General features: G+C 44.7%; 1 protein-coding gene across 1 annotated transcript in view; it reads right to left on the bottom strand.

Moving 5' to 3' along the window:
• Positions 1–17,347: 17,347 nt before the first annotated feature.
• Positions 17,348–19,209, bottom strand: part of suclg2 (succinate-CoA ligase GDP-forming subunit beta) — a 153,892-nt gene continuing 152,030 nt past the window's right edge. The window contains 1 exon segment of the mRNA XM_079845137.1: positions 17,348–18,402. Coding sequence (XP_079701263.1) covers positions 18,287–18,402 — 116 coding nt within the window. The 3' untranslated portion in view covers positions 17,348–18,286.

The raw sequence follows: 19,209 nt of genomic DNA on the forward strand, positions 1-19,209 counted from the left end.
AGCCCCTATCAGCTTCGAGATTTAGAGAACAGGCCAATGGGCCATTGGCGTGCGAGATTTGCATCTCGCGCTCCGCCCCGCGGGTATAAACAGGAAGCGAGAGCATCGCACTGACGTCATTCACTTCGGAGCCGAACTGCGTTGATGAAGCAAGCCTGCTTTTCTAAAAGAAAGCCTATCTGCAAGAGAGATGCTCCAGAGAACGAGAAGGACGCTCTGTGTTGGCGAAAAGGCACGATCAGCGCGACCGCATGTTCACCGCTGCATCATCCTAACAAACTGCTGTTCTCACAGCATCTGTCGGTCTGGTGAGGGCGTTTGTTTCAGTGAGTGCACCACAGGACTGCACTTACCACCTGTGTGTTGCCGCGGTCTTCCCCTGGGTGCTTCAGCACTGTTTAAAGAGCGTTTCCTCACAAAAGAGCAACACGGGTGTGACACTGCGTCTTTTTCAAGACGTCATTCCACTCGTGCGTTTCTGGATGCGGTTGTTTCCTGTCCTGACGGCCACGATCCCTCTCGCATAAACATGTTGAGACTGTGTTCGTGGGTGATCCGTGTTCTCTCAGGGGAACCGGATCACGTCGACGCGCTGGTCATCTCACCTTCCGCGTGAGGGTTTGAGTGTTTGAGTGTTCAGCGCGCCGTGTGCCGTCTAGCTGCTGAGTGACAGCGCGGGTTGCCACGGCAACTCAGCGCGCGTCACGCGGCGGCTACGCATGTTGAGACTGTGTTTGTGGGTGGTCTATGCTCTCTAATGAGAGCATAGCCACGTCGGCGCGCTGTTGGTCTTGCCTTTTTCATAAGGGCTTGAGTGTTCAGCGCACCGTGTGCCGTCTCACGGCCACGCCCACTGTCTCACATGTCTGCTGGTGGCTTACAGATGGGATTGCTGGTCCTAAAAAAAAAAAAAAAAGGGGCTAGCGTTTCGTTTGGGGCTCTAGCAGAGGACAGATGTCAATCGCTGCATCGGAGAGAGGGCTGTTATGTGTTGAGAATGAAGATGATGCTGAGATTCCCACTATAATAGTGGGCGCTCGTGCTGAATCCGATTCATGCTCGACAGCCATGCTTTCCCGGGTGGCTGAGGCATAGTGCAACGCATAAATCGCCTTGCCTGCCCCTTGCCTTTCCCGGATGTGCGTTGGAAGGCTTTTGCATTATGGAACTATTGGTGCCAAAATATGGAACACCAATAGGGCCATAATCTGTATAAAGTTTTCCTCTCTCTCACTACCCTCATCGGTGGGGTGGCAGTGCCACTGGCAGGCCACCTCCGCCCTGCTTAGGGCATGAGGGTAGTTCTCAGCCGAGGTTGAGCTGCGCACAGCGCTGGCCCTTGGCTAGACGATGTCCAGAAACACCATTGACCCGGATTTGGTTCGGGACTGTTCTTCCCCCGGAGGAGGGCCGGGTAAAAACCATTAGTAATTCTGTTCCGCCACTGGGGTTAAAAACAGCCAGTGGTACCCAAAAATATATATATAAAAAAAAAAAAAAAAAAAGAGAAGAACAGTTCCAATATCTCTGGGTCTCGGGAGTTCAGGAATGGCAGCGTGTGACGCTACAAGCCTCGCCGCCCTCATTCCCCTCCCCACAAGAGGGCGAGAATGGCAGTGTGTGACGCTACAAGCCTCGCCACTCTCATTCCCCTCTTCTCAGCGGTGTGTGGACGACAGTGCGCGACGCTATGCCTCGCCGCTCTTGTTCCCCGCTGAGGAAGGAGGTGAGGCAGACCGTGTGCAACGCCACAAAGCCTTGCCACGCTCAGCCCCTCCTTCATTTGGAGAACGCGCTGGGCGGTGTACAACGCTCCCATGCCTTGTCAGCCTCTGGTGCCTCTCCAAATCGCCAGCAGGGGGTGCCGGCTGTGGGAACGCACTCAAGCGGCCTTCCCACACTCGCGCACCCCCTCAGCGGATGCAGGTCGTGTGTCAGACCCAGACCCCTACACGGACCACTCCCATGTCGTCCTGGGGTCCCTGCATTCCGCCTCGCTGCCCTGCTGCGGGTACGTCTGTGGCAGTGGCGGCTACTGGTCTGTCAGAGAGGGGAAGCTCATTTTCGGCCAACATCATAAAATTGTCTATTTATTTATGTCGTACCAACTAGGAGTCTTTTCAAGTGACTTGACCAGTGTCCTCTCAAGAGGCATGGCCAGCAGTACATTTTATTTGTCACAGCACTTCCAGTCAGCCAGCTAACTTTGTTATACCAGGAGAGCTGAAAAGACCTGTTATTTTTCCCTATCTTTTGCACTAAATCAATCTTAGGTGTTGATCTGCCCTGCTGTTTAATTCTAAGTTTTTCCTCGTAAGGAACACTTTCAAATGGCTTCGCCAAAATCAGGTCGACAATATTAGCCCCGTCTGCCATCGTGCGCAGTTTCACCCACAACGCTAGCCTAGACTACTAACGTTATATGAATGAACGAATGAATGAATGAATGAACGATCTAAAAAAAAAATATTAAACTCTGTAAAACTGAAACAAGGAATGTGGTGTATAATTGTGTGAAATGTATGATGAAAATCAAGCAATTTCGCCAAGCAAATATCAAAGAAATAGGTTGCAGCAGTTTTTATTTCGACTGAACTTGAGAAATCCGCGATGGGACTGAGCGCGAATAGCTTCAGTGATTCCTTATAGTACAGAATCGCTGTCAGTCAAAAGGAGATGCAGTCTTTCGACAGACCCTCCAATCATCACGCAGAAGCTCGGAGTCCGGGCCAGCCCACTCCCCATTCACCCCCAGAGACGCTGAGCGTCCGTGGGCGGGACATAATCGCAGCGTTTATCCAATGACCGTCTAGTTTCGAAGCGCTGAAAAAAACCGTTCAAAGCAGCCCCATTGAAGTCAATGGACGCTGGGCTTCAATAGGGAAATGCACTGTGACGCTGCGGGAATGTATGAGAAGGAAATCGAGTCAGCCGACCTGCTATATGTAACTGATTCTGAACGAACTCGTCTTTGAGATGAACGTTTTCTAACGCATTTTTAGTCAATAAAATGTTAATACAATAGTACATATTTGACCATTAATTTTGTGACATTATAAGGGAAGCCGAGCTTCCCTTGCAGTCTTAAAGAAATCGCCACTGGTCTGTGGTACCGATGGCCCCGCTTGTTCGGTCTCTGGGAGCCTGGCTAGCGCTCCCCAGCCCGTCTCGCTGGGTCATCTGTACCATCAGACTCGGCTTGCGATTCAGTTCGCCCGGCGTCCGCCCAGTTTCGGGGGCGTTCACTTCACGTCTATTACGTGGGTGGATGCCCCCGTGCTTCAGGCGGAGATCGCTGTCCTACTGGCGAAGGACGCGATAAAGCCGGTCCCTCCAGCCGATATGAAGTCCGGGTTCTACAGCCCGTACTTCATTGTACCCAAGAAAGGCGGCGGGTTACAGCCAATCTTGGACCTGCCTTACTTGAACCGTTCCCTCCACAGGATGCCGTTCAGAATGTTAACGCAGAAACGCATCTTCAGGTGCGTCCGTCCCCAGGATTGGTTTGCAGCGATCGACCTGAAGGACGCGTACTTTCATGTCTCGATTCTCCCTCGACACAGACCATTTCTACGCTTTGCTTTCGACGGACGGGCATGTCAGTACAAAGTCCTGCCCTTCGGGCTGTCCCTGTCGCCCCGTGTCTTCACGAAAGTCGCGGAGGCGGCCATTGCTCCCATGAGAGAGCGTGGTGTTCGTCTTCTCAACTATCTCGACGACTGGCTGATTCTTGCCCAGTCGCGGGAACAGTTGTGCGAACACAGGGACATGGTGCTTCGGCACCTCAGCCGGTTGGGTCTTCGGGTCAACTGGGAGAAGAGCAAACTCTGTCCCGTACAGAGGATCTCTTTTCTCGGGATGGAGATCGACTCGGTCGCCATGACAGCGCGCCTCACCGAGGAGCGTGTCCAGTCGGTGTTGAGCTGCTTGAATACGTTCAAACGCAGTACAGCGGTTCCACTGAAATAATTTCAGAGGCTCCTGGGGCATATGGCAGCAGCAGCCGCAGTAACGCCGCTAGGGCTGCTCCATATGAGACCGCTTCAACACTGGCTACACGACCGAGTCCCGAGATGGGCGTGGCACAGCGGGTCCCTCCGTGTCCAAGTGACGCCGAGATGCCGCCAAACCTTCAGCCCGTGGTCGGACCCTTCATTTCTACGGGCAGGAGTGCCTCTAGAACAAGTGTCCAGGCATTCTGTTGTCTCCACGGATTCCTCATCCACGGGCTGGGGTGCCACGTACAACGGGCTTGCAGTATCGGGTCTGTGGACGGGGCCCCAACTGCAATGGCATATCAATTGCCTGGAGTTGCTGGCGGTTCGTCTTGCTCTCAGCCACCTCAAAGGGTCGCTCAAAGACAAGCACGTTCTGATCCGGACGGACAGCACTGCGGCCTTTGCGTACATCATCAAAAAGGGTGGTCTACGCTCCCGCCGCATGTCCCAACTCGCCCGCCATCTCCTTCTGTGGAGTCCGAAGCATCTGAGAAGTCCCTTCGTGCCATCCAGATTCCGGGCCCGCTCAATCGTGCGGCCGACGAGCTGTCACGGTTGCCCGTGCTGCCCGGGGAGTGGAGACTCCACCCCCAGGTGGTCCAGCTGATTTGGAGTCGCTTGGGGCCGCACAGATCGATCTGTTTGCCGCCCCGACACGACCCACTGCCAGTGGTACTATTCCCTGCCCGGGGGAACCCTCGGCACGGATGCCCTGGCACACAGCTGGCCCCGGGGCCTACGCAAATATGCGTTCCCCCCCCAGTGAGCCTTAATGCACAGACACGGTGCAAGGTCAGGGAGGACGAGGAGCAGCTCCTCTTGGTAGCTCCGTACTGGCCCAACAGGACTTGGTTCCCGAAACTAGTGCTCCTCGCGACAGCACCTCCTTGGCCCATTCCTCTGAGGAAGGACCTCCTGACTCAGAGACGCGGCACCCTGTGGCACCTGCGTCCGGACCTCTGGAAACTCCATGTCTGGTCCCTGGACGGGATGCGGAGGTTCTAGGTGACCTACCACAAGCGGTAGTTGACACCATCACTTCCGCCAGAGCCCCCTCTACGAGACGGCTATATGCGTTGAAGTGGAACCTGTTCGTCGACTGGTGCTCTTCTCACCGAGAAGACCCCCGAAAGTGTTCGGTCAGATCTGTGCTCTCTTTTCTTCAAGACGGGTTGGAGCGAAAGCTGTCTCCCTCCACCCTCAAGGTGTATGTTGCCGCTATAGCGCAATCATGACCTGGTTAATGGTTAAATTCATTAGGCGAGCACGATTTGATCGTCAGGTTCCTGGGGGGGCGAGGAGATTAAATCCGCCTCGTCCTCCCTTTATACCCTCTTTGGACTTGACTCTGGTGCTGACGCACTTCAGAGGGCGCCCTTTGAGCCTTTACAGTCAGCGGAGCTTAAGATCTTGTCTCTAAAGACAATACTCCTGATTGCATTGGCCTCAGTTAAGAGGGTAGGGGACCTGCAGGCATTTTCGGTCGACGAATCGTGCCTGGGATTCGGGCCAGGTGACTCTCAAGTAACACTGAGACCCCGGCCTGGATATGTGCCAAGGTTCCCACTACTCCCTTCCGGGACCAAGTGGTGAGCCTGCAAGCGCTGCCTTCGGAGGAGGCAGACCCAGCCCTGGCTTTTCTCTGTCCAGTTCGCGCCCTGCGCGTCTATGTTGACAGAACGCAAAGCTTAGGACCTCAGAGCAGCTCTTCATCTGTTACGGAGGACAGCAGAAGGGAAAGGCTGTCTCCAAGCTGAGGATGGCCCACTGGATAGTGGACGCCATCGTCTTGGCTTATGAAGCCCAAGACGTGCCCTGCCCGCTCGGGTTAGGAGCCCACTCCACTAGGGGTGTTGCTTCTTCCTGGGCGCTGGCTCGTGGCGCCTCGCTGACAGATATTGTGTAGCTGCGGGCTGGGCGACACCTAACACGTTCGCTAGGTTTTATAGCCTACGTGTAGAACCAGTGGCTTCTCGTGTGCTCGCTTCCCATAGTCAGCAGCTGAAGTGCCCGTTCTAAGTGTCGGCTTGCTGCGCCATTCCCTTCCCCATGGAACGGATACGTGCGCTTATTTTCTCCAGTCGAGTTCCCCAGGATTGGCGAACCCTGTTGAGTCCTCCGCACCCCTCGGCAGTCGGATGTGGCGGAGCATTCGACGCCAGGTCTGGCACTTGTATGCATTGGTGGAACTTGTGTCGGACTGGGGTCCGTATGTCGTGACCCCTACGGCGGTCCCATACGTGTATTCTCCACGGTACAGCTCCCTATGGTGAGCTCGTGTCTTTCCCTTGGCAGAGTTCCTCTGCCGTCTCAGTTCGGTGTCGTCCCCCGCCTGTATAGGCTGGGGCCACCTCTGGGACTTCCGTATGTTGTGCTGCCCACGGCCAGCCCATACGTGTTCTCTCCACATGGTAACTCCCTCCGGGCATGATGTGGCTCCCGCAGCGTCCTTCGGGCACGCTTTCCCAGCGTTATCCAATAAGTCTGCTGAATGGGTCTTGCGGAACAGCAGTATGACTCTCCCTGCGTGAATTTCCCCGCCCGCATCAGAACGGGGTCTGAGGGGCTCTCGCTGGGCGCTGGAAGTGGTAGTAACTGTGGCGTTTTCCATAGGGATCCCAATTTGTCGGTTATTACCGACGTACTAAAGGGAACGTCTCGGTTACGTATGGTAACCCTCGTTCCCTGAAGGAGGGAACGGAGACGTACGTCCCGTCGCCACAGTTCCTTACCATCACTGCATGGCCGAGTCACTAGTTCGGCTCCTCAGTGAAAAACGTCAGTGCGATGCTCTCGCTTCCTGTTTATACCCGCGGGGCGGAGCGGAGCGCGAGATGCAAATCTCGCACGCCAATGGCCCATTGGCCTGTTCTCTAAATCTCGAAGCTGATAGGGGCTCTCTAAAGTGATCCCAATTCGTCGGTTATTACCGACGTACGTCTCCGTTCCCTCCTTCAGGGAACGAGGGTTACCATACGTAACCGAGACGTTTTCAAGGGTGTTCTACTTTAAGGCATGTTTTGTCACAGGAAAAACATGATTATCAAAGATGAGTTTTAAGGGATAAAATTATTGACTGCACCATGAAGTGGACATACACTTGAAGCGTTCGACTTTAAAGGGTTAGTTCACCCAAAAATGAAAATTCTGTCATTAATTACTCACCCTCATGTCGTTGGACACCTGTAAGTCCTCCGTTCATATTCGGAACACAAATGGAGATATTTTAGTTGAAAGCTGATGGCTGAGAAAGGCTTCAATCAGGCCTCCATTGGCATTCAGTACATTGACACTTCCAAGATCCATGAAAGGCACTTAAAACGTCGTTACAAAGTCTATCTCACCACAGTGGCTCTACAATAATCTTACGATGCGACGACAATAGTTTTTGTGCGCAAAAAAAAATCAAAATAACACCTTTATCCAACTTGTTCTCGGCTTCCGTGTATGCCTCCACGACGCATGCGCGAGAATATGACGCAGATCCGGCGTTCGGACATATGACCCAGAAGCGATTTGTTTACGAGCAGAGGAAGACGCGCGTGTCTAAGTTGTTGGATTCTACATTGATCGTGCTTTAGGTCTCGGCGTAGTGCTCAAAATGGGGCTTAAGTGTGTATTTCATGGATTCCCGAACACCGGCGCTACGTCATATTCTCGCGCATGCGTCGTGGAGGCACACACGGAAGTCGAGAACAAGTTGGATAAAGGTGTTATTTTGATTTTTTTTTGCGCACAAAAACTATTGTCGTCGCATTGTATGATTATTGTAGAGCCACTGTGGTGAGATAGACTTTGTAACGACGTTTTAAGTGCCTTTCATGGATCTTGGAAGTGTCAATGTACTGAATGCCAATGGAGGCCTGTGTGAAGCCTTTCTCAGCCATCAGCTTTCAACTAAAATATCTTCATTTGTGTTCCGAATATGAACGGAGGTCTTACGGGTGTCCAACGACATGAGGGTGAGTAATTAATGACAGAATTTTCATTTTTGGGTGAACTAACCCTTTAAGCGGCGCTGCACAGTCTGTGTATGACATCAAAGTACTGCAAGAGTGATTCGAAAGCCGTCTGCTCTCTGATCGCTCCTGCGGTACTTTAATGTCATACATCGACCGGTCTGCGCTGTGCCGTTTCAAGTCGAACACACCTGTTTTCTATTTTCCTTGTATCCTGTCATGTAGTCACCTGGCATTTGTAACTCAAAAATGTTGTCTTTGAACTTCCATTTTTGCGGTAGCTCTGCTTCTATGGCATCGCTGTGGAAGATGAATTAGCTGGTGAATTGGATTATTGTATTCTACTTATTGTAGAGGTAACGAACGTTATCATGAGCATTGTAATGTTTGAAGCGGATGTCATAACAAATTAGCTTGGTCCTACCAGACTCACGTACATGTCATTTGTACAGAAAGTCTGGCCACTTTCCATTGACAAGCGTTAACGTCCTTGAAGGCGTTAACGTCCTCTGTTGAAGTTTAAAACTATTGGATCTGCCCAGAGACACTCTGGGTCTGCCATAACCAATCGTTAACGTTTGGTCGTGACGCATGTCATCTCAAACTAGCGCAAAACATCAATGTCATCATTCTCAGCCACTCCCTCTGTTCGCTGATTGGACCTGTTAAAATTTGACCGGAGGAAACCAGAGAATATACCGCAATCCCAGACAGAGTACTGAAGGAAAATGAAAATTGAGCGGAAGTACGTAAGGAGGGCGGAGCCAAGCTATTAATAGATGTCAGTAGACGGAAGATTTTAAAACAAGCATTTCATATCTTACCTTCATGCTGTGGGAATACAAACCGAAAGACAACAAGCGCATCACTGAAAAGAGGCGGAGCTACATAAGTTATATAGGTGTGTTCGACTTCATGCCCCGCTATGCAGACTGATCGGCGAGAGTTGCTGCTTGCAGTTGGGGGCAGATAAAACAGAGTTAGTCTAGTTGGACACTTTCTGCTTCCCATAGTGACACTTGCAGTGTTTGTGTGTGAGTTAGATGCAATATTTGTCAAATGCACAGACGTTTCAGATGTTTTCTTGAAGCAGCAGAAACACTTTTCATGTACTGCTTAATACAGCGCCATCTGTACAAGAAAAAAGTTCAACAATATAGCTGCAAGCAGCAATTATCGGGCCAAGCAAAAAGAACATGATAAGTTATGCCAACATGGCTGGGAGTGCCAACTGCAACAATGAGCAATAAAAGGCATATTAAGATAATTTTAGGCAAAAAGGCTGAAAAATCGTGGATACAATCACTGGTAATATGATTTCATAGATTATCACTTTGGACCAATAGTTGAAAAATTATGAAATGTATGTGGTATGGTCAGAGTATGTCAATAGGTCAAAGCATTGCAGAGATACAGCCTCAAGAGTAGTGTTGGCATCATGCCTCAAATTTGTTGATGTGGTATACGAAAACAGTTTTGTTTATCAACACGAAATCCAGAACTTTTTGTCAGCACAGATGTCCTTATAACATTTGACCACAAGGTGGCGGTGCTCCAAAACTTTTTGAGTACCTTCAGGGCATGGTGCCGAAGACATACTGAGTTTCATCACGATAATGCGTACATCAAATATAGCATTTTACATCAAAATTAAAAATGGCCGATGGCCAAAATGGTGGATATGGGAAAATTGGGTATCATTCGACTCGCATGCTACCCCAAATCTAAAAAGACCAATTTTGTGAATTTTGCAAAAATGTACATTTTTCATATGTCCTGGCCACTGGGTGGCACTGCATCGAAACTGTGCAGGTAGCCTCAGGTCACGGTTGTCATAACACACACCAAGTTTGGTCAGAATTCGCTAAAGCGTTGCAGAGATCTTTGCGTGCCAACTTGAATTCCATAACTTTTTGTCAGCACGGGCTGAAGATGATCTGGTTTAATTTTCATGAAAATCAGAACAGCAGTCTAGGATGAGTTCGAAAAAGTAGGTTTTTCAGAAAAATTCAAAATGGCAGAAAATATTGTTTCTATCCCTTACAGTTCAAAAGTTATAGCATAAACGTGAGTGCAACTTTAGACAGTTGGTGGTGCTCTAGCGGGTTTGAGTTAGAGACTCCAAATTTGCTACGGTGACAGTTCAAACTGTCCTCTATGTGTGTGCCAAATGTCATAGCTTTCCCGCAATCGGTTCAATGGACTGCCATAGACTTCCAGATCGGAAGAAAAAGAAGAACACACTAACGTTTACAATAGCTGCCTACGCACCTTATGTGCTTGGCCCCTAATAAGCCTATACTATTTAAATGGCAATAAAGTGGATCTATATATTTTTTTATCAGTGTTCTTTTGATAAACAAGACACAATATATTATGGTTACATGAAAAGAGTTTTTACATGTATTAGTGTGAGCATTAGCGGAACTGAAGGTGTCAAAATAAACACAAATTGCACGTCATCAAAGCTTGTGCAGCCGTCTGCTCTCAAAATGCTATTGTGGTACTATGATGCCACAAGTCACAATGACGTGGCGTCAGTGCTGTCTGAAGTCGAACACAATTTCTAACCAGCATGCACTGTTTCAAGTCAGACGCCAATTGGTCTGCGCAGCGCCGCATGAAGTCAAATACATCTATTGGCTCCAAAAATTAACTGCAGAACTGAATGCTTCAGGTATTCTTGGCACAGTATAAACTTAATTTAAAAACCAATAGTGAGTAGATTATTATAACAGAGTTTAACAGTTGCATTCCACTACTCATCTGATTTGAATGCATCAGCGTGTCGGCTGTTTTTCCAGTGTGTTTTTGTGTTGGGTGTGTGTTTATGTCATCGCAGCACCTGCTCCGAACTCCACCAGGGCGCTACAACATCTCATTATCGGGCCGTTTTAAACCAAACGCTCCTGCTTTCACTTCTGCTTTAATTAGAGAGGCTTTTTCAGAGGTCACATGAAATGAGCTTTTAATTAGTGTCAGCCATCAGTTGATTTCCTCTTTATTGAAGCCGTCTCTCTGGATACCTCTTTGTAGTTAATTGGATCAGAGAAGCACTCACAAATACACATACAAATCACTGTCAAAAGTTTGCAGCAGAAGAAAGTTTGTCAAACAAAAAGAAACTAACAAATATTTGAAAAGACGGCACGGTTGACTGCCAGCAGTGTATTCAGTCAGCACCTTTGTTGCATCCTCGTTTAATTAATAAAGGGCCATTAAGCGCTCGTTGACAAAGGAGGATAATATACAGCCCCAGCTGGTGAGGGGGGAGCAAATAAAATGAGAGAATGAGAAAGGAGGGACGACCATTTGGAAGTTTTACAATATAAATGAGGGCATAGAACAAGCGCAATCGCGATTGAAACAGGAAGAGCAGGAGTAGCTGAAAAGACTGACTCTAACTATGTAAGGCATGGACGGATAAATGAGAGGACACATGACAAGTGTGGGAGGAGTAAGCCTCAAGGTGTTTCCCTTAAAAGTTTAGAGTAAACTAAAAGCATCGTTCATAAGTTGAATGTGGCATCATGGTGACATTTGAATGTTTTAATACGGTACCAGATCTGCTTTGTGATGCTGCTTATACACTATATGGAACGAAAAATATTGGGACGCCTGACCATTACAATCAACAGGAAATTTAATATTTGCATTCTAAATACTGGGGGCCAGATTTACTGATAGCTTGCGCCAGCACAAACTCTCTTTTGGCGTTAAAAACAACTGTCAGGATTGACAAGACACGCAGTAAAACAATTAGCGCTGAAAAGTGGTGGACAGGGTTATTTTTGCTTCTGGCCTTTTCGGAGTTTCCCTTTCAGATGCAAAATTTATGGGAGGGGAGTATTGAAATGAATCATGCAAGGTGATTTACTAAGGTTTGCGCTTGTCAATTTACTTGTATCATTATTTACCACCCAAATAAAGCATTTCTTAAAGCAGATGCTAATTTGCGTTGCTCTTGGTAGATTTTGTTGGTCATTATGTTGTTGTTTAATTTGCGCACTGTCAGTAGATCAGCCGATATCACGCTAATTTGCCCTGTTTAGTTAATCTAGCCCATAGACATTAATATGGAGTTGGTTCCCCCTTTGCAGCTATATCAGCTTCCACACTTCTGGGAAGGCTTTCTATAGCCCCGTTTCCACCGAAATTACCCAGAACAATTTGTACCAGGAAGTTTTTTTTACAGGAACTTTTTTCCCCCCAGACCTGCTACTGTCTGCGTTTCCACTGCGGTCTAAAGTACCGTGAGGATTAGGCAAATTAGTCCAGAGATGTGGGACTGCGCGCGACTGTTCCTCCCAGTCAGCGACGGACAGTAATCATCTTTGTGCGATACTGTCTGCAACAATAACAAGTATGGAGGAGATGCAAGCAACGCTGCTTTTGGTAGTTATGTATTGGTTTACTAAAGAGGTAATTAACAAAATGTCGGAAAAGAGACGAGCACTGATACTAAAGCGTATTCTGAAAGCTCGTAAATAAGACAACGTATGTTATTATCAGCTATTACGGACATTGACCGTGCGATTGCTGAGACAACGCGCACCATCGGACAGAAAGAGCAAAACTGATATTTACTGAACGCAGAACGAACCTCCCAAAAGACTTTTAAAAATGTCGATTTAAATAAAATGCTGCGTGGAGTCAACCAATCAGCATGTTCAGCGCCCAAGTCCCACCCCCGAAAGTTCCTGAACTTTGAAAAAGTACTAGCTCGCGAGCAGGGCCGTTTGGAGGGGGAAATATTTACCCGGAACTTCATTTAGACCCTGGTTCCTGCGGTCGAAACACACTGAGTACCACCCCAAAGTTCCTAGTTCCTGTGGAAAGTTCCTGCGGTGGAAACGCGGCTTAAAATATTTTGTTTATTTCTGTGGGAATTTTTGCCCATTCATCCAGTAGCATTGTGAGTTTAGACACTAATGTTGGATGAGAAGGCCTGGCTTGCAATCTCCATACCAGTTCAACCTAATGGTTTTTGACGGGGTTGAGATCAGGGCTCTGTGCATGTCTTTATGGACCTTGCTAGAATATGCTTTCATTCTTGATTGTTAAAAAACACACATTATTCCTCATATATTTTACATTATTACAGCACCTCTCTCCCCAGTCCGTCTCGAAAGCACTGATTATTTCGATGAAGACCCTCCTTCCGAAATACATGTGCTGTGATTGGTTAGCTGGCCCAGTGTGTTGTGATTGACATCACTTAGCGCGTGATTGAGAAATGTCACGCCCCTTACCATAACCGCAAACTCTACTCAGATGTAAATATTAAGGATGCCATCAATTTCAAACCAATTCAAGCCTGATTCAGACTTAAGAATGTTAAGAGTATCATGCAGAACAGATTACATGCACGGACTGGTATGGTTTCAGAGTGGTATGTTTTTTTTCCCCTATATATTTTAGATACAAAGTTATACACCATTTAATCATGATACTTGTCAGAAAACTATGGTAACAGTAATCGATCACAAAACCATGGTTCGCTTTTCTAAGGGGCTGTGAACAGTCTTACAAAAGCTACAGTAAACTATATCAACACTAATATTGGCTAGCAGGCGAGCTTAGGCAAACAGCTTTGCCCTTTGTTTACATCATAGCAACAATATAAAACCTATAATTGGAACTGTTAATGGAAAACGCATCTAGAAATAATAAGACATACTTACAAGTTGTGATCCACAAACAACAGATTGTCCCGGCAAAGTGGAAACTGCTCCATTTCAGGACAAGCTTTTGTACGTTGGGGTTATAATGTTCAGGAAGTGTTTAAAATAATTGAACCACTCTAAGTTTGTCAGGCTTGGGAAGGTCAAACAAAAGAGTTTTGGAAACTAGGGTGGAAAAAACATAACCACAACACTGTCTTCTCTATTGCAGCTAAACCAGGCCTCTTTCCCTTTTTGCATATACCGTGGGCGGGGATTATTTAAATGAGTAAAATTGTGACTTCACAAGGTCCGGAAAAAAACGCGTTGTAGTTCCTGGAAAGTGGATTCTGTTAAATAAAATATCTCCCTTTGAGCTTTGGAATCTTGCAGATCTTTCTTATGCTCAAACAGCAACATTACACACTAACTAAAGTTGAAAAAGTGAAAAAGCATAATAGGACCCCTTTAAGGTTTCCCTTCACTGGAAATAAGAGGCCTATAGTCCAACACCTGAAAAACAGCCCCATTATCCCTCCTCCACCAAACTTTACAGTTGACACAATGCAGTCAGACAGGTAAGGTTCTCCTGGCATCTGCTAAACCCAGACTCGCACATCAGACTGCCAAACAGAGAAGTGGGATTCATCACTCCACAGAACACATTTCCACTCCTCCAAAGGTCCAGTGGTGGTATACTTTACACCACCCCAGCCGATGCTTGGCACTGCACTTAGTAATGCGAGACGGGCATGCAGCTTCTCGGCAATGGAAACCCATTCCATGAAGCTCCCGCCGCACAGTTTTTTGTGCTGATATTAATGCCAGTGGAAGTTTGTAACTGCACCTCAGCACATGGTTACCCCACTCATGGATCACGGTCTTCCGCTTCGTGGCTGAGTTGCTGCTTTTCCTAAACGCTTCCACTTTCCAATAATACCACTTACAGTTGACCATGGATTATCTAGCAGGGATGAAATTTCACTGACTTATTGAGAAGGTGGCATCCTATCACAGAAATACACTTGAATTCACTGAGCTCTTCAGAACGTCCCGTTTTTGTGCAATGCAAACTGCATGGCTAGGTGCTTGATTTTATACACTAGTGGCAATGGGTCTGATTGAAACACCTCAGTTCAATAATTAAATGGATAGTTCACCCACATTTTTTTATTCTGTCATCATTTAGTTTCTTTGTTCTGCTGAACATAACCAACCAGATCTCGTCAGCCATTGACTACCATAGTGGGGGGAAAAATACTATGGCTGCCGAGATCTACTTGGTTACAAACATTCTTCCAAAATATATTCCTTTGTGTAAAGCAGAAAAAAGAAATTGATACAGGTTTGGAACAATTTGAGCGTGACTAAATGATGACAGACTTTTCATTTTTGGGTGAACTATTCCTTTTAAGAGGTGTGTCCCAATATGTTTTGCCCATATGGTATAATGTATATGGTCACATGAGGCTTTAAGCATAAGACATTACTTTAAATATCCCAAATATGAGCAATTAATTCTAAAATTATTTGATTATATTAATATTATTATTATAAATTCAATAATATATAATGAATATATAATGAATAATAAATAGAATAATAATGAATGAATAAATTATATTATCTATACTCCACTTTCTAGCAACACTGCAAACTGTGAAGCTTCATACTGAAGAGGTCAAGAGGTTATTGGTCAAATGTCGATTCGCTATATTCATTTTTAGGTCAGAGTTCATCAAACTTGAAGTAAAAGATCAAAACGTATTATATAAAGGAGATGGAAAGACATTTACTTACTGAGCATGACGTATGCAAAATAATCTAGGTAAAAGGCACAGATTAGAGCTATTTACATATTGTAAAAGTTTTGATAGGAGGAAGGTGTGCCACACAGATGAGGAACAAATAAAGATCAGAAATAACGGCAGACATGGCATTGAGGAACAATAATAAAGCTGGAATAGAGAATTCAAGACTGTGAAATTAATGATTTCAGGCAAGAAAAAGTGAAATATATTTTCATACAAGCAATCAAGTGTGTCACTTTTGTAGCCTTTTCCTACTTTTTCATCCTCCACCAACTCAATTCCTTGTTAAGGAGACAAAGAGTAATTTAAATCGATCTAAAAGTGCTGCAATTACAGAATCCCAGGCTGCAATTCTATAAGAGGGAAATGGATTTCTCTGCCCATCTGTGCTATATGGCCAAACCATGAGACCTGAATATAAAGCACTGACTATAACAAAACCAACCACCTGAGAGCGCTTTCGGCCAACATTTTCCCTTCAGCTTTGTTGTAAAACATATCCAACGTTGTCTTTTATGGCTCTCCCCAATAATGCCGTGCAGAAATCCATAAGACGAGCCTCTTTGTGAAGTTTTACAGTGACAGAAGGCAATCCTTTAGACAACAATACCTCCTAAAGCTCAAGGACGACAAGAGGTCAGGAAACTGGCAGACTTATTCCTCAGGCAAGTTCTCTGGAAACTTCTACCTGACCTTGAGAAGTACCGAATGCAACTTATGTATCAAACTCATATGGAAGAACTCTGGACGTCCATTTTAGACTCCCACCATAACGTACTGAACTGGCAGCACATAATGAGTGAATAGCCCATGTGTCTGACAAGCCAAATACAACAGTGACACGCCATCTACAAAGCACATTGCTGGTTTATGAACTAATACATTTGTGGCTGTTACCTCTAAACGACACAATAAATAACCAATATTCCTAAACGGATGACTTGACCTTACTGTCCAGGGAGAAAATTGCGCTTTTCACGAAGAGGCTGGTGATCAGTTTCACGCTAAACTCAAAAGACAGATTCCCAAAGTGGCAATTACCGTTTTGACATCCATTCCGGAGAAAAAAAAGTGACCGAAATCCCTTCAAAACTCCAATTGAACAAATATACAAGGGGGTATATAGAAAGATGGCTCTTTACGTAATGAGATCAGGATATGGAATAGCTTTCAAACTACAATATGGCAGCTAGCTATTATTATCTGTTGTCTTTACAGTCAGTATCATCTCAAGGGTTGGCGACAGACGATCCTAACGGTTTTCAGCTCATCTATATTTATACAAGAAAGCGGCACTAATTTCGGTCATTACATTTACCTTGCCCGACACACACACATTCAATGACCTCTGAATTATACAATGACGCGACAAGAGCGTATTCTAACTAGACTCAAACTCCACAGTGTAATCCATCAACACACTCGTATTTGACACGCTGAAGGAAGAGCTTGAAATAGGCAATTATTGAACCATCTCCTCGATTTACACCCATCCGCACTTCACCTTCACATGCAACTTTGTGGATACGTACGCCATGTAATGGCATCACAGTCAAAAATCAGCACTTTGCAGGCCGGGTGAGTTGGTTTCGCCATTCTCGCCAACAGTTTGACCGCGGGACTGAAGAGTGAGAAGCAAGTGAATGAAAAAGTGTAAGAAGTCGAGGAGAAAGTGAGACAGAGGTCTGTTGCTCGAGGCACTTGATCTGGTGCGGGTGTCCTCTCGGATCGCCTGACAGATAATCCATTAAATGTTTCAAGCCGCTGACAAGGATGGATTTCAGAAAATGTCCCTGAACGCACGCTCTCACACAGTCCAGCACTGTAATTATGGCTAGTGGTTTAAAAACACATTTTTCTTAATGATGTTTTCAATTATTCTACACCAATTTCTCAAAACAAGTAGAGAGAGAAAAAGCTTTCATTGAAATACTTTATTTTCAATATTGTTGACTCATTTTAAATATACATTAACTTTGAAAATACATTCAAGATTAAAAAAGCTATTTATATTTTTTGTGGGTGTTTAACTTGTAAAACATCGTCATGATAGGCACAGTAGAAAAACTACACCACTCAATGTTTATTTAAAAAAAATCTAATTGAATATACATTTTAATGCACTGAATATTTTACATGTAATCAGGAAACTTTATCAATATTGCATTTACTGTTCAATAACCAATTGACAATACTTAGCGTTTTAAATTTTATACCCATAAAAGTCTCATCACACCCTTATAAACAAGATCAACCTTAAATCAGACTGGGACGGATATCATATGGAGATTAAGAAATCAATATCAGATTTGAGATGCATTTCACAGTTCACGAGGCTATTCCACCACATGTATTATTGCATGGTTTACTTAAGGCGATACATATTAATACGGAATGCAATTAAGCTATTATTTATCTTATCTTTTATAGTTTCATTTGAAAAAATAAATCCATACTTATAGTCAATAAAGGAAACTTTCCATAAAAATGCTTTAAGTAAGGCAATGAATGTTTGAGTTATTTAACTGTTGAGATGGCCTTTATTCGGTTGACAAAAATGCAGGATAAGATGCCTCGCATTCTCCAAAACAGCCCTGGATTTGAGCCCTGGATTTTGGGGTGTGTGAGTAGGGTCTCAAATACAGTTCTGTCCTTGGAAAAGCTGGGCAGACTCTACCAGGCTGGTATGTAGCTGTGGTTCAGAAGTGGCTTCTTCTCAGGCATTGTGTGCAGTTTTCTCTGTGAATGAAGGGGCTGTTTTGTTTATGTCGTGGTGATGCAGGCCACAGCTCTATTGGTGTATGTGTATAATAATGGTATGTTTGTTTTGAGAATGTGTGAATGCATGTATGATTTTATTTCCTGGCAATGGCTGCAACAGCTTTCCTGGCCGCATCATCGAGGTCAATGGCGGAGGTGATGGGCAGCCCGCTCTCAGACAGGATACGCTTCGCCTCCTGAACATTGGTTCCTGAACATGAAGACAATAGCAAAGACACTTTGGTTAATTAGGGATTTTTAAGCCTTCACTTTTATTCTGACACACAGATCCTTAATGTACCACCAGGGATGCACAATATATTTTAATTGGCATCTGTATATATAACTGTGGACTCATTTCCAGTAATAGTTTTTCACCTTGGACATAAATATAAAATGTACAAATTATTTTATGTGCATTTCAGGTTCACAAATAATTAGTTGTAGTATGCATATTATAATTACTGTATATATTATATAAATATCATATTTTATTATTATAATTGTTAAAATATTTATTATCCAATTATGTTTATTTAAAGAAAAACTTGAAAAATGTTGTGTAATACCAAACTTATAGTTTAAATCAATTGCTTATATCTAGGCCCACACGATATAAAATAAATATTAGACATTAAATATTATCAAAAAATTATTATATTAATTTTAAATTTATTTTATACTATATTAATAATAAATAAATAAATAAATATATCTAAATTAATGTATATATATAAATTAATGATAAATATAATTTAAATAATATATAATAAATAATTTTGCATATATCAATATAGTCTGCATAATATTAATATTAAAATCAATAGGTTATTTCATATTATGAAATAATATTAGTAAATAAAAATATAGATTTTTAGTTCAGGTCAATAATATCACCCATCACTAATTTCAAAATAAAAATAATATTATATAAATACAATATAAACACTACCAAAAAAAAGTATTTTGTACAATATTAAACCGATCATGAAAAAAAATTGTCATATCTAGGCCAACA

Source organism: Gobio gobio, assembly GCF_949357685.1.
Source record: "Gobio gobio genome assembly, chromosome: 19".
In the NCBI taxonomy this organism is placed as follows: Eukaryota; Metazoa; Chordata; class Actinopteri; order Cypriniformes; family Gobionidae; genus Gobio; species Gobio gobio.